Source organism: Equus caballus, chromosome 6 (genome assembly GCF_041296265.1).
Source record: "Equus caballus isolate H_3958 breed thoroughbred chromosome 6, TB-T2T, whole genome shotgun sequence".
NCBI classification, from domain to species: Eukaryota; Metazoa; Chordata; class Mammalia; order Perissodactyla; family Equidae; genus Equus; species Equus caballus.
Window position 1 is genome coordinate 53,060,563 of NC_091689.1, and position 15,585 is coordinate 53,076,147.

Below are 15,585 nucleotides of genomic sequence, written 5' to 3' on the forward strand. Positions count from 1 at the left end.
ATTTTTGGAAATATATTAGAGTTCAACAAAAAAATTACAGTGCCTGCATTATAACATTCTTACCAGGTCTAAATTTTTAAATTGTAGACTACACTTAAAGTGGAAAAAAACAGAAGGAGAATCCTTTGTTCATTATGGATAACTTTAAGAAGGACTATTACACAGAATCTCTTAATAGCTGATGGCGACTTTAAATTGGAACAAGAAATTAAAATACCTGTCACTTTTAAAGGCCCAATGTTTTGCAAATTCCCTCCTAAGAAGTCCCCAAACTGTGGTCCTTTCCATTACCTGTCTATCCTTTCCAAATCTTCCAAAAACAATAAAATCTCTACGACTCCTTTAAAAGTGTAATAGTTTCCTATCTATAGAGAAACAACCTCCTGAAACAAATAATGTTTCACATGAACTCCATTAGTAAAAAAACATTTACATGTTTGGTAGCCTTCAAATGATAGCTTTAAGCATTTACTTAAATCTACCAAGCAAGTTAATAATGAAGCAGCTTGTATACAGGTCAACATGAAGTCTAAATGAATATCTTATCAGGAGAAGTTGCTTCCAGTAAAACTGAGTTACCAAAGATTTTGAAGTCCCAACAGGCAAGTTTTCTTTAGGTAACAGGGATTCAATGTACAGTAAATAAGGAAAAGTTTCAAGAAAATATTCCAGGTTATCTGCAATATTAATTTCCTTTTAGCAACTCTCCCAAAGCATAATGTACTATCTGTTCTTAACATAAGATGCAAAGTTAGTACAAAAAACATCAGAAAATGTTTTAACAGGAAGGAACCTAAAGATCACTTGGTTCAAATGAACTTACTGGCCAAAATACAAAGACCAGAAATTAAGTGAATTATCTAATGTCACCTAATTAAATGGCAAAATCAAACAGGAATTAAGGTCAGGGTCCAATATTATAAAATGTTTCAATGAAGATCTAGAGATTACCACTCATAACAATTAAACATCATTATCAATTGTTAAGAGGTGACCTCTCTACTCAAGAAAGTAGGACATTAAAATCAATACTCTTTTACTTGAATAAAAAAACCAAAGGAATAAAACAAGTACTTTTAAAATAATCAGATTGAAACTAAAAATATCTCCAGACATATTAAATGATTTTATAATAAAACATGGGAAGAAAGAGTGTACCAGCAGAACATTTAAAAAATGATCCAAGAGCAAGTTCAAACTTGGTTACTAAAATGCTTTCTAAGTACCAACATGCAACAGATTATTATAATAATTTACATAGATAAACTATGCTAACTTCCAAGTGAGGCAAAGCATCTTGTTTGGTAAGGCTCTACGGTTTGTTGTGGTAGTTCAGGAAAGCATGATTACACCTATCATCAAGCAAGTTTCTCTCATCATATGTGTGCAATAATTTCTTTAGAGCCAGACAAAGTAGAGTGGATAATAAGATAACGCAGCATATAATTGGATGATGTATGATTTCAGCTGCTGTAGATTATAACAAGTTAAATAATGTTGCTAGCATTGTACATCAACAGGTAACTTTCAAATAGGAGTTCACAAATACATTATCATAAGATACACTCCAAACAGATGTAAGATGATATAATAGGACAGCACCATGTTTACAGCTCAAAGAATTTAGGCCCCAAATCTAGGTATTATCAATATCATTCTTCTGTTACATGTCAATAAGATGTGGGGGGGAACTATATATTCATATACATACATACATATAGCATGGTAAAGTAGTAGAAATGGGCAAAGATTCAGGTATTTAAGTTTATCATCTTGAATACTTCTCTAAAACTGAAAGAATAAACAATTTTAAGGAACACTGAATGTTATAAACCGGCAAAGATTCAAGAGGACGTACTTGCTGGTATTTGTTATATTATCAGAAGAGCTTTATCTCAACAACAGATGACTATATTACTATAATTTCTTAAGGAGGAATCTTAGAAACAAACAATAAGAAAAATCATCATAAATGGGCTTTGGTGTGTTTTAACAGACTTTCACAATACAGAGGCTAAAGATGCCAGACAAAGAAGTTACTTTAAAAAGAAATCTGAATACTTGGGAAACAAACTTCCTTATTAGGGTATTGATAAAATAAAGTTGTCATCAGAGGAAAATGTAGCCCTGCAATTTCAGGTTTAGAATATAAAATAGAACATTCACCAAATGCCAAGTTTTCAGCACACATCCTATACAATAATGCCCTCTTTATTCAAAATTTCTTGGTACTCAACATTCTAATAATCTCTGTTTCTGCTTCCCAAAAAAGTTGTGCCAGGTATAATTAAATCTGGGCTCTAAAGTAGGGAAATTTACAATAAGAGAGATTCAAAACAAATCTATCTGTCCTTAAAGTAGATAAGAAAATCTCTCTTTTTACCTATAACTTTCAGGTCTTGCTGGCATTTGTCAGCAGAGGCTCAGAAATGAATTGGGGGGGGGGGGATGAAATAAGTATATAAAGAAAAAATACACTGTGAGAAAAATTCAGCTATCACAATATTATTATTTTCAGTAAAACCAGTGATTTACAACACATTAACTTTGTCAATCAGTTAAATTGGTATGTCATGAGAAAAGCATTCTCAAGAAAATACAAGCTACTAGTACATTCTTAACTTTATATAATAGCAAGAAAATGCTTTAAACTTAGAAATTCTCAATAACTCGTATTTGCTATTGCTAAGCAGTACTGCAGGTGCTCAGTACAGAAGACATTTTTGGCAGTGAAACCTGACCGAGAAAAAGGAGAATGTTAGGACGCAATGTGCTTCTGCTTACTGCAGGTTCTTATAAAACAGAAATAAAGGCCTGTTTGATGCTTCCCCTATCAGAAAACAGAAATTATCCTTTCTGCTAATGCTTTAGTATTTATTATCTAGAAGCCTCAGAACACGACAGGAATACTTGGGAAGGAGGGTGGGGGGAGCCCAGTGTGGACAAGTAAACTAGAAGCTTGCTTGTAAAAAGCAGTGAAATAACTTCAGCATAATGAAGAAGAAACATAAACAAGTAACAGCATGTATCTTTTAAATAACACCTTCAGATAAGCTGTCACTACTAGCTGACAAGGGAAATCCAACATAACCTCACAGATGCAATCTTATATTAAAGCACTAAACAGGACTATGTCGTAAAGAATATGACATCATTAGCAATTCCCTCTGTCCCTCTTTGCAGAAGCTGGTTATAAACCTCAGGTAAACTTACTCGTTCTTTATGCAACTCGGCAGAATGACAAGCGAGTCTGAAACCTAGAGCTCCCCATTACTTTTCTCTGGTTTCCCTAATCCTTAGACTATGCTCCCCAAAATATCCAGCATCTGGTTACACCATCGCTTACAAAAAAAGGGAATGAGAACCTGATCTAAGGAATCTCCCTTAAGGGAGCAGAGAGCATAAGCAAAGGAACATTCTGAGCTCTTCCCATGAATTCCACTCAAAATACAAGAGCTTACTATGCCTTACATTGCTACATAATAATCTACCAAATAATTATCTTTTCTTCCCAAATGTGCTATAATCACATATAGGGCAGTTTGATCCCAAGTAAGCCGTAAGTCTTTCAGAAGAGAACAGGGCTATTTCAACCATAATCTGATTTTTCTTACTGTCCCAGGAAAAAGCTGCTTCCGTTTTTGAGCATGATAAAAACTGGAGAGCTTTCTTAAGAGGATGGGACTAGACGGGAGCATGTGACCTAGGGTCCTCAGTACCTAGGATCAGCTGCTACCTAACAAGAGGCTAGCAAATAATCTTAATAAAAGAAGCATTTTTTTTTTTTTAAAGATTTTATGTTTTCCTTTTTCTCCCCAAAGCCCCCCCATACATAGTTGTATATTCTTCGTTGTGGGTCCTTCTAGTTGTAGCATGTGGGACGCCGCCTCAGCGTGGCTTGATGAGCAGTGCCATGTTCGCGCCCAGGACCCGAACCAACGAAACACTGGGCCGCCCGCAGCGGAGCGCACGGACTTAACCACTCGGCCACGGGGCCAGCCCCTAAAAGAAGCATTTTTAAAAGTATACATCTTTCCAAAAGTTTTAAAGTGCACTATAATCCATCTACTATCAAGCAAAGCGAGATGAAAAACTGGTGGTGGCAGTTGCTCCTAAAATCACTACTAGTTTCAGAAAGGGAAACTAACAGTTTTTCTCCCCCAAATACGCAAGATTTATTTAGATGAAGAGCTGTGCTCTTTCCTTAGTTTGCCACGTACCAGCAATTTTACACATCATAAGAACGGGAAAAATAACGATTTCTGCTCTTTTTATTTTCCAGATGTGTCTGTGAAAAGAAAATGGCAAAAGTACTGCTGTTCAATTAAGGAAACTTCATCAGAATCTCCAGGGGAAATAATAAGGGGAGGTCTTTGTGTGTATAATTTGGTGACAGTAGATTTACTACTAACTCCAAACAAACTCCAAGTTTGTCAGAAAGAGGACAAAGAACAAACAGCAGCTGTGTTCAAGCAAATCCAGAAGAAGAGAAAACAGATTTGAAGGGCAGGTTTAAGGATGCTGGTGCTACTCAGGGAAGGAAGAAAGAAGGAAGTGAGGGAGCAAATGATACCACTGCATACACATGTATAGCTCAAGAAGACAGAACAAAGAGGAAGAATGAATACTAATTTTAAGATCTGCACTCACTGCAGGCTAAGAAAATAAATCCTTTTAATCAATATTATATATTGTTGCATAATGTGTATTCATTTTTATTCTTAAACATTGTCACTCAGAATCTCCATGAATTCTCATTCCTCTACCTGAATCCCTCCTCAACTATTTGTGATTTTGAACAAATTTCTCTATCTAAAGTGCTAAAAGTAACCTGAACTGGGGAAAAATAAGACTTGAAAAATTCCCAGTAAGAAACAAATGTTTTATTTACAATCAAATCAATCAGTCATAATAAGCCAAAAAAAACGACAAGATCAAATATGGAATTTTAAAAATCCCTACAAAATAATAAATCAAGTGCTCTTCCCTACTGTAAATTATGGGCTCTCCCCTTACATACAGACATTCTTCGAAGAGCTTTAAAGCATTTTTCTAAGAGTAGTAATACCTATATACTCATGTATAGTCCACAGATGATCAACAATATACATTTGTGAACTGGTTGGGAATGAGTGTACAATTTGTACTCAAGCTGACCCAAGTGAGCTAGCAGCCTGTCTGAAAAGTAAACCCAGAACCTTTCTTTCAGCACTGCACTCCAGCTGTTAAAGATTCAAACACTAACTTGGATTTAAGGAGGGGAAGCAGTGAAACACTAACAGGGAGAAAATGTATATAGTTATGTCTAAGCAAAATTTTCTACTAATGGAAACCAGCTGCAAGAATAAGAGACTTAGTTTTCCATATTTGAGCCTGGTGGAATACGAGTAGGTTTCTTCTATTCCAAGTTTTCATTCTGAAAGAAAGACCCTTTAATTCATTACTCCCTCCGAGTCCTGGGCACTCCTAAGAATTACCTTTCTAAAATAACTGCTCTAGAGCCCAAATTATCTACTAGGAGATATGTGCTGTGGCTTTGAAGAGGCATTCAAAGCCATTCTTTACACGAGAAGACATGCATCCCCCGAAAGAAAATCATAATCAAAACTCTGTTTTAAGTATGTGATCCACAAGACCTCTAGCAAGCCTAATTCACAGTTGTGAAATTTAGACTTCAAAATCAATATCAAGGACATATGCCTTTTACAAAACATTGTGATAAAATATTCACCACTGGTTGTTTCTACCATAATTCTATTCTGATGGCCACAACTTAATTCTGTCATTTGGGAAATATTTTTTCCCAAGCTTTGGTTAATTAATTTTCTCCCATGCAGCCCACAAATCAATTTAAAAACTGTTTGCATATTAATACTTAATATATGCCACCACCTACCCCCAACACCACTAACAACAAAATAGCTATATATACACATATGGGCTGTTTTCCTCATATGACTATCAGCTCTTCTAGTATAGATCTTATATAGTATTTGGGTTTGTGCAGAAATCGCCCTTAGGAAATTCAGGCAGTGGCTTTACTTATGAAGAGGCAAATAATTTATGTATGCTTTTTAGAGCTGAACACCCATTTCTCATGCCTGTAAAACTCAGAAATCCTATGGTTAGGTGGAAGAAAATACATAATCCCCAGAATCCTGAAGCTTGAGTAAAAGTTCTGTAAAAGATACCTTTGGCATCCCAGACAGAGGCAAGAATATCTGTATCAAATTACTATCAACTCAAAAACTACTATAAAACAGTTTTAAAATGAAAAAGCAAGACACAAACCTCAATTTTGTCTGTTTTGGCATCTCCCCAGTATATTTTGCCTTCATCATAATCCAAGGCTAAACCATTTGGCCAACCAAGAGAAGTGTTAACCAACACTACTCGGTCAGAACCATCCAGAGCTGCTCGCTCAATTTTTGGGATTTCTCCCCAGTCAGTCCAATACATGTACCTATAGAAGTAAACAGAAAGTGAGTTAAAAACAGATGATAAATTGTAACTTGGAGATATTTTAAAGGTGTGATCCATCCTTTATGTTACACTCGTATCATCAGTTAACAACATAGAAGGAAAAAAACACTGAACCTTAACATACCAAGAGTATGTTTAAGACACTTATAATAGCAGTCTATAAGCTTATAGGAAATTTTCAGATCAGTGTTTTCTAGAACTGATAATGAAAACGCCTTCCAAAAATGAGATTCCATTTTTAGTTATGTTTATTCAAAATATTTTGTGCTCCTTCCCAAGAACAATCCTCTTTTTCTGGCTGCCTTGTCATCTCTGACACAAAAAAGGTTATCCCAGTAGTAATATTCAGATGATGAACTGAAGTCCCCAAATCACAAACTCTTCCTGTAGTGCTAAGTGATTCTTGTGGCTCATGGGAGTTTAACCGGCTCTAAGGCATTGGCACACACTGACGTGTAATAATTTGCCACTATGTTTGCCCTTAGAATAAATCTCATAGTAACAAATAACACTTGTTGGGTGACTGGCCCAGTGGCATAGCAGTTAAGTCCGCGAGCTCTGCTTTGGTGGCCCAGGGTTCGCCAGTTTGGATCCCAGGCATGGACCTATGCACCGCTTATGAAGTCATGCTGTGGCAAGCATCCCACATATAAAGTAGAGAAAGATGGGCACAGACATTAGCTCAGGGCCAATCTCTCTCAGCAAAAGGAGGAGGATTGGCAGTGGATGTTAGCTCAGGGCTAATCGTCTGCTAAATTAATTAATTAATTAATTTTAAAAAATAAAAATATAAATAAATAAGTAAAATAACATAACATTGCTGGGTAGGTAGCTGTGTTTCCCTGGACTGTGGTCAGGGTGGTATGGACAAAACAAAACAAAGCAAAGTCTGGGAGTAAAGCTGCATGGTCTGACAAAGTTTTAGAAATCGAGTCATTCATATATTTGAGGATATTTAAAGTAAGATGTATTCTTTAACAAATCATTCTAGAAATACTGAAAGTGGGATGAAATTAAATCTTTTATGGGAAAAGAAAAAGTTCTGAAAACAATTGCTTTCCATACTTTTCATGGTCATGATGCAACCCTGGCAAAATCTGCAGCCAACACCCAAAGTTAGCAAGCATGGACTTAATTTAGAAATAAAAAGTTCTCAAAACATTCAAGGAAAAAAACTAGCAATTCCTTGAGATTTTATTCAAATCACTATATTCTAATAACGGACATCCATTAAAGAGCTGTTTATTGGAAACCAACACACACTTCATATTGTTTTTGTCAATGTTTTTAGGGACCTGCACAAAACAGAAACACCAAGCAAAATTTTCCATCAGCAGAGCTTCTTACCCAACCATGGGATCTAACACAATAGCCCGGGGTTCCTCTAAATCCTCTGAAATCAAGATCTTCCTCATGGTCCCATTGAGCCTTGTCACTTCTATTCGATCAGTGCCAGTGTCTGTCCAATAAAGATTTCGGGCAACCCAGTCAACAGCAATACCATCAGGATGTGCAATTTGAGCGGTGACCACAAACTGACTACCAGATCCATCTATGAATGAGCGGCGTATGGCCCTCACTTCATCATCAGTCCAGTAGATATAGCCTTCCAAAGGATCATAATCTATGGCAATGGCATGACGGATGTCTTCCAATTGTAGAACAATGTCTGTGAAATCTGGTGTATCCAAAGAAATGCGCCTCAAATCTGTCCTTCGGGCTAAAAGTAATAATTCAGTGGCACCTAGAACAACAAAGTGAAATAAATGAAGAAAAAGACTGAAACCCAAAGGCAAAATTTAGCTACTCTAAATAAAAAATGAAGAACTGCCTCAGGAATTGAAAAGTAAAAGAGCATAAAAAGATACTATGGTCTATTTAGGGTGAAAATAGAAAGTAATGCAGTGAAACAGGAAGAGTCCACTATGGGGTCAAGCTTCATAATGGCTGAACTCTCCAAATCAAATTCTGATTCACTCTCTGGTTTCATTCATTCATACAGCCCCTGGAATTAATAACAGCTACTTAAAGGTATAATGAATAATAAGTAATGGCTAACATGCTAAGTAGCTGAATATTAAAGAAGGAAGAAGACATAGGATATAGGTTCTTTGTTCAAGAAGTATGTTTAAAATATAAAAGAAATCTAGGACAAGGATCTTCTGTAATTGATGAGAATGTTCCAAAAATGGATTGCGATGGTTGCACAACTCTAAATCTACTAAGAATCACTGAATTATACATTTGAAATGGCTGGATTTTATGATGTGTGAATCATCTCTCACTAAAGCTGTTTTAACAAAGAGAACTACAGAGCAGTGCCTGATAGAATGAAGGACGAAGGAGGCCATGGATAAGGAAATAACAGCAGCAGAGAGGGGGAATCAGACAAACATAACACAGTGTTTTAGAGTAAAAGCTGACGATCTGATAGAACTGGATTCAAGTAGCTACACAAAATTAGACAAAACACTTCATCTCTCTAAACCTACTTTCTTCATCTATATCTCACAGAGTTGCTGTTAGGATTAAAGGAGATAAATGTAAAACTCAGTAATGTACTGAATATATAAGTCCTCAATATAGTATTAGTTAATATACTAATACATTATCATTAAAAAATACTTTCAAATTTTTAATTTCACTGAGTTTTAAATCAGACTTGTGAAACGTTTTTAATCCAAGTTTAGTATTTAATAAAAATATGGCTGAGAATGAGGATATTAAGCTCAATTTTTTTTATTTTTTTAAATTTTGTTTGTTTTGATTTTTAATGTTCAAGTAAAGTGCTGGCTAAAAATCATCTAACTATAAAAGCTAAAAAAAGACAGTACACAAATTGACAAAAAAGTGAGAAAAGATTCCAAACCAAAGAAATGAGTTCAAAAGAAAATGCTGGCAGTAAACTTCAAGTGTCAATGTGGAATTATAGTTGAAAAACTGAGATGAGTGAAGCTCTCAACATCAGCTTTCCGACTCTAGGACTAATGAGAAGTGAACTCTATCCTGGACAAAATATACCCCTAAATGCCACAGCAGGCACCAAGTAGGAATAACTCTGTACAGTTCACTGCCCCTGCTAACTACCAGAAGGAGCCAGCCCAAAACTCTGAAAACAAAGAAGCCATAGAAAGCAAAGCTGTTAATTTGAACAAGGTGATCAAAACAGAATAGTTAACTTAAGGCTACTATGTGCCAAATGTATACTCGAAATTCAAAATACTAGTTAAACATGTACATTTGCATTGCTGTGAGGGAGTAGACAGACCACTATTGCTAAAATAAATCCTCTGTTTCAAACTCAGGCTACATTTTTAAACAAAAAAGCAACATTACAAAAACTTTTTGTTTTAAATTGAAACCAAATTATTGTTTGCCATGGAAACCATCTGACAAGAGTCACCCAGCTTCACCTTTGACTACAAGGATAATTTATCAATGCCAAGTCATGACAAATATCCTGTATACGGACTTAATTCCATCTCTCTGACTCCCTGACCCCCTTGCCAGGAACTCTCTAACCCATTTCGAAATAAAGGCTTCTGCTTTTCAGAGTTAGACAAAGAAGCCACTGCTAAATATAACAATTTTCTTACCAGGTCTTGCTGGTGGCTAGAGAACCAGATGGTGATCCATAGGGGTAAGAATGAAGAATAACATTCTCATTAAGAAGAAAAAGAGAAGAACTGGTGTTCTCCCAAACCAGAAGTCCCTTGAAATGTCCTAAATCAGAATATTTCTCCAACATGCCCTCTCTCTATAAGGAATTAAGAGAGTAAGGAGAAGAGGCAGTGTGGTTGTTAAGTATAGAAAGAAGTTGCTTTAAACAGTACAATAAGGATTTTTTTCTTCTGCTGAAAGCACTTCTCTGTTGTTAAAAGGCAATTAAAAATATCATTCAATCATTTTTTAGAAAATAGATCTACCTCACGACAGTCTTTATAGTCAAAAATTTAATAAACGTCTTTTCCTAGCACAGAGGTTCTTTATTTACAAACACTACCTACTGTTAAAAATGTATTCTTTATGAGAAGTAATACTCATTTCCACAGGAATCAATTGTGACATCAATGACTACAAGATTTGGTAGAGAATTGTTTTCAAAAACAGCATGTTAAAAATTTAGTCTAAATACTAAAGTAATTTACTAAAAAGTATTCAAGAAATGCCATAAACACAAAACACTCCTGTTATATATTATATGTTATATGTTATATAACCATCTGTGAAGACTGTGAGATTAAAGTGATTAGTCTCCCAAAGCACTGTAAGCTATAGAGCTTCTTATAGAGAAATAAAAGAAATCATAAAGAATCCCAATTGTTATCTAAAAATTTTCCATCTTGGAGAGCATCTTCTTACCATCCTTGCAGGTCTTTCCATTTTCCAGGAGTTTGACCCCAGTTGGGCAAGCACACTGATAAAAAGGCTTGACTGGAGACATCAAACACAAGTGGGAACAACCACCATTATCAATTCCACATGGATTTGTAGCTGTCAAACATAAATCACACTGATTAATACCAATGATTATGCATGACCTCCTTCACTCTAGGTACACAAAGGTTAACAATCATAACATGAGCAACTGTGATAAACCAAATTATTACCAAATGGTCTGGTGCTTAACTACTAGACCATCTGCAAGAAAGGGAATTAATCAGTGAGAATTTACTTACTATTTTATAACCAAAGAGGAATAAACAAGAAATAAATCAGGAGGTCTCTGCCCTAAAAGAGCTTACAATCTAGTCAGTATGCCAAAATTAACAAACCAATAAAACTAGAAAACAATACAAAACAATGAAACTAAATGCCATTTTGCACATCACAGACTGCACATAAACAAAGAGTCAAATAGGACATAAATAACTAAGCATTAAAGAATTGAAGAAAACCTTCATGGGGGACACAACAGGAGGCTTGAAGGATAGGAAGGATAGACAGGAGGACATGTCAAGTGTGGTAAAACCATATGGGCCAGCCCTGGTGGTCCAGTGGTTAACATTCAGTGTTCTCACCACCATGGTCTCGGTTTGTTTCCCAGTTAGGGAACCACACCACCCCTCTGTCAGTCATCATACTGTGATGGCTGCATGTTGCTGTGATGCTGAGAGCTATGCCATTGGTATTTCAAATATCAGCAGGGTCACTCATAGTGCACAGGTTTTAGTGGAGCTTCCAGACTAAGACAGACTAGGAAGAAGGACCTGGCCACCCACTTAAAAAAAACTGGCCATGAAAACCCTATGAATAACAGTGGAGCACTGGCTAACACAGCACTGGAAGGTGAGAAGGTAGCATAAAAAGACTGGGTGGGGTTCTGCTCTGCTGTACACAGGATCACGAGGAGTCAAAATCAACTTGATGGCACTAACCACAAAAAACCACATGAATAAAAACTTAGAGGCTGTACACTGGGTGAGATAATAAGGCAAATTGTCTAACTGGAGATTAAGGTTTCTGTTGAATAATAAGAGCTAAAGCTGAATGAGCCCAGAGAATGGGAACAGACTGTGGTAGAGGGCACTGAAAGCCAAGAAAATTAGAATGTTGAAAAACCACACTTTGGAAAAATTAACACAGAAAAGATAAGCAAAATGGATTAAAAGAGGGAAAACAGAGAATAAGCAGAGATTAATTAGCAAATTTGTAGAAACCACAGAAAGGGATGGATTTAAACAATATTCATAGAAAATAATCAACATTTAGATGGAGACCAAGGAAATGCGAAAGAAAAAAGAGAACAATATCACAGATAACTACAAATTCTTAACCAAGTAAAAGATAAAGGATCAAGAATGCCATTAAAAAAAAGGGAAATTCTCTGCTGAGAGCTAACCATGAGCATAAAAAATTCATACAAATGACTAAACATTTGGTTTTTTACAACAGAATAAAACATACATTTAAAAACATTTTTATGGACTCATGATCACCAGATTCCAATATAACACATTCAATATTCGACTCTCTCTCCCTAAATGGAAGGAGCTAATAAAAAGCAATGCATAATCCAAAAATTCTTCATTTTTGGCTATGGAATACAATCTGAAATACACTCAGAGACATGCCAGACATTTATTTACACACAAGTGCCAAACACTTAACATTCTCATATTTCTTTTAAACCTAATTCTAGTCCTCTCTTAAAAGAAATTATTGCGAGCAGTCACAGCCCAAGTCGTTGTAAAGATTGACCAACAGCAGCAGCAAAACTAAGAAAAAAAGGGGGAGGGTGTGCACAGAAAAGTCTAAGCAGGTATTTATTCAGCAAGCTGAAGTACTTAAACTCAGCAGCTAGATTAACAGAGGTTTCCATTCAAGAAAAGCGTACTTTTGTTTTTTAAACACACTCCCATGAACACAACCAAACACACACTGGAGAAAAATAACACGAACAAGAAATGCATTTGGGTATAAGCTTAGCATATGAGCTATCTCAATTCCTTTTTTCTCTCTTCTCCACCTCCATAATCACAGCCCCAAACAAAGGGCTGAGGTGGTCTGTAGTGATAGACATCAAGGTACAAATTGTTTAACCTGTTGTTTAACCTGAATTCTATTTTGATGTTTTCCCTATTTTTAACTCCTCCCACTACCTTTGGAAATGTCCTCCCTCCTCCCGCCCCTCACTAAAGTCAGACATCAGAGTGCTACAAAGTTATTCCAACTTGCAATTTAAAAGTCAAGATCACTTACCATTTGGCTGCCTCTGTTGGCTGAAGGCATGTATATCCATGGGAGAGAAGATGTTAGAATGGATTTCACGCAGACCCTCGCCAGTATACTTGTTGCAAGCCAAAATGGAGTGTGTATTCCAGTCAGTCCAGTACAATGTGTCCTCAAATAACGTCAAGGCAAAAGGATGCGGCAGGGAACCTTTAACCACTGCCTGCCTATTAACACAAAGAGAAAAACTCAAACATTTCTACATTTTCTTTTCTCAAAATTTCATCTCTCCCATTAAAATGGTCTTGTGTAGTCCACATTAACACACACAAATCCAGAGTAACACCTATCTTAAGGTCAAATACACCTATGAAAAATAAGTCACATAGTAAATTGAAGTATATTTTCATGGTGTCCAAAAAACCCCAACCAAGTACTTTAGAATGGTGCTAACTAGGCAGCAGGCCCCAGGTTCACTACAAGCTAGCAGAGAGAGAAGCACTAAGTTAGCACTGCTGTCAATTCCCATCTCTGCACTCACGTCTTCCTCTCTTCCACATAATTCATGTCGTCAGAAGAAAAAAGGAGAAGAAAGAAAAATCCCAGGGTTTTACCATTGGCACTGGGAAGTAGATTTAAACCAGCAATAGATTTCTCCCTTCTTGATGTGGAAGAACAAAGAATCTGAGCTCGTTTCTTCCATCACTTCTTATGGTTTTGATAACTGAGAGTAAAAACACACACGAGGCTAAAATGGCACTCTGATAGAGCTCTCTCCGCAAACCCCAGTCTAGCTCCAGCAAATGATCATCTCAGCTGGCTTTTTCCTATATGGTTACTGAACCTCCATAAGTCAGGTAGCAAAAAGGAAGTCCTGCCACTGGCAGAATGTGTTCAGGAGACAAAGCAGATCCACATATTTCACAAGCAATCCATATTATATGAAAGGAAAGGCAGAGAGTCTGATCAGTACTCAAGGTGCAGAACCTTGCAGAGTGTCATGGAGAGTTATATAATTAGTAAATACTCTTTAACAAACAAACATGTTTTGAGTGAAAATAATATTCAAGACAATAAATGCTTTGAAATTTTCATAATATCAAACATAATATTTTCATAAATAGCCCAGCCAGGAGGGAGGGAGGGAAAATGTAAGCAATGAAGAGAAATAAAGAACATCACATATTAAAGATATTCCAATTTTTAGGTCCTTAAGGTTATTTCATTATCTCTAACATCTAAGAGACTACCAGCATACTAAATTAAATTCAAGAGGAACAGGATAATTTTCATCTAAGCAGAATTAGCATCTGTTATTGCACATGGAACAGTCCTAGCTTAAGGTATTCAAATTCGGGCTAGATTTTTTTTAATTGAATACAAGATTAGCATGACTAGTTTACCGAACAAACTTTCTTTCTATTTTAGAACCCCATACCTACGTTGCCAGCCCACATCCCCACAGTTTTCTCCTCTCATTTTTCTTATTTTCTCTTCCCTAGCAGATCACCTCTCCTCCTCATTTCCCCAAAAGAACTAACACAAAGTCTACTTCTGAAAAGTTTCTTCCACTTCTTCTTCTTCTTTTTTTTTTTTTTTTTTTTTTTGCCGAGGAAGATCTGCCCTGAGTGAACATTCACTGCCAATTTCCTTCTTTTTGTTTGTGAGTTACCACCATAGCATGGCCACTGACTGACGAGTGGTGTAGGTCCGTGCCCAGGAACCAAACCTGGGACACCGAAGCAGAGTGCACTAAACTTAACCACTAGGCCAGCAGGGTTGGCCCTCTTCCACTTTTTAAATGATGACCTTTATTAAGTATACTAAAGTGATTATGTTATTTATAGGACTGATATCATAGTTAAGTCCTAATTTAAATAGGCCTGCATATTCCACACTAAAGTCTTCCAAAATTCATTACATTAAGACATAAAGAGAAATTTCTGAGACGCTACCAAGAAAGACAAGTAATACAACTGAAAAATAAATAATAGTAAAACTAAATTACTTAGCACTTCATTAACCATCTTAAAGAATTGCAAATTACATAATCAGATCTTTGAAAAACTTTGAGGGAAAAAAGCCTTCTAAGTCCATTGTAGATTATTAAATAAAAAGTTAGCATTCACTCTAATCAACTAAACACAGAAGAATAAACAGATAGGGAAAACAAAATCCCTCCCTACAAGATATACTCATTTTACATACTGACTGAAAGCATTTATATATTGATAAGCAATCAAACAGAGCTGAGTTCAAATGCCTCACACACACACTTTATACTCACACCATTTCTGCAAGCTTTGCTTTCCTCATATGTAAATGGAAGATAATAATCTAACCTCCTTGAGTTACTGTAAAGATTAAATGGTAATAAATGCAAAAGCATTTAGCATTTTTCTTGGTACTTAATAAACATTTTATAAATTA

At 36.0% G+C, this 15,585-nt stretch overlaps 1 protein-coding gene and 1 long non-coding RNA gene across 4 annotated transcripts in view; one reads left to right on the plus strand and one right to left on the minus strand.

The window, feature by feature from the left end:
• LOC111773923 (uncharacterized) overlaps positions 1-4,687 on the plus strand; it is a 40,060-nt gene extending 35,373 nt beyond the window's left edge. The window contains exon 2 of the long non-coding RNA XR_002808643.2: positions 4,283-4,687. This is a non-coding gene — a long non-coding RNA (uncharacterized lncRNA). The remainder of the gene's footprint in view (positions 1-4,282) is intronic.
• LRP6 (LDL receptor related protein 6) overlaps positions 1-15,585 on the minus strand; it is a 172,197-nt gene that overhangs the window by 60,482 nt on the left and 96,130 nt on the right. For 2 of the 3 annotated variants that reach the window (XM_070269915.1, XM_070269914.1), the window contains 4 exons: positions 13,186-13,382; positions 10,846-10,977; positions 8,064-8,227; positions 6,292-6,463 (listed from right to left, as the gene is read on the minus strand). In XM_070269915.1, coding sequence (XP_070126016.1) covers positions 6,292-6,463; positions 8,064-8,104 — 213 coding nt within the window. In that variant the 5' untranslated portion in view covers positions 8,105-8,227; positions 10,846-10,977; positions 13,186-13,382. Of the gene's footprint in view, positions 1-6,291; positions 6,464-7,830; positions 8,228-10,845; positions 10,978-13,185; positions 13,383-15,585 lie in introns of all 3 variants that reach the window. The other variant, XM_001501298.5, reaches the window with a different exon arrangement.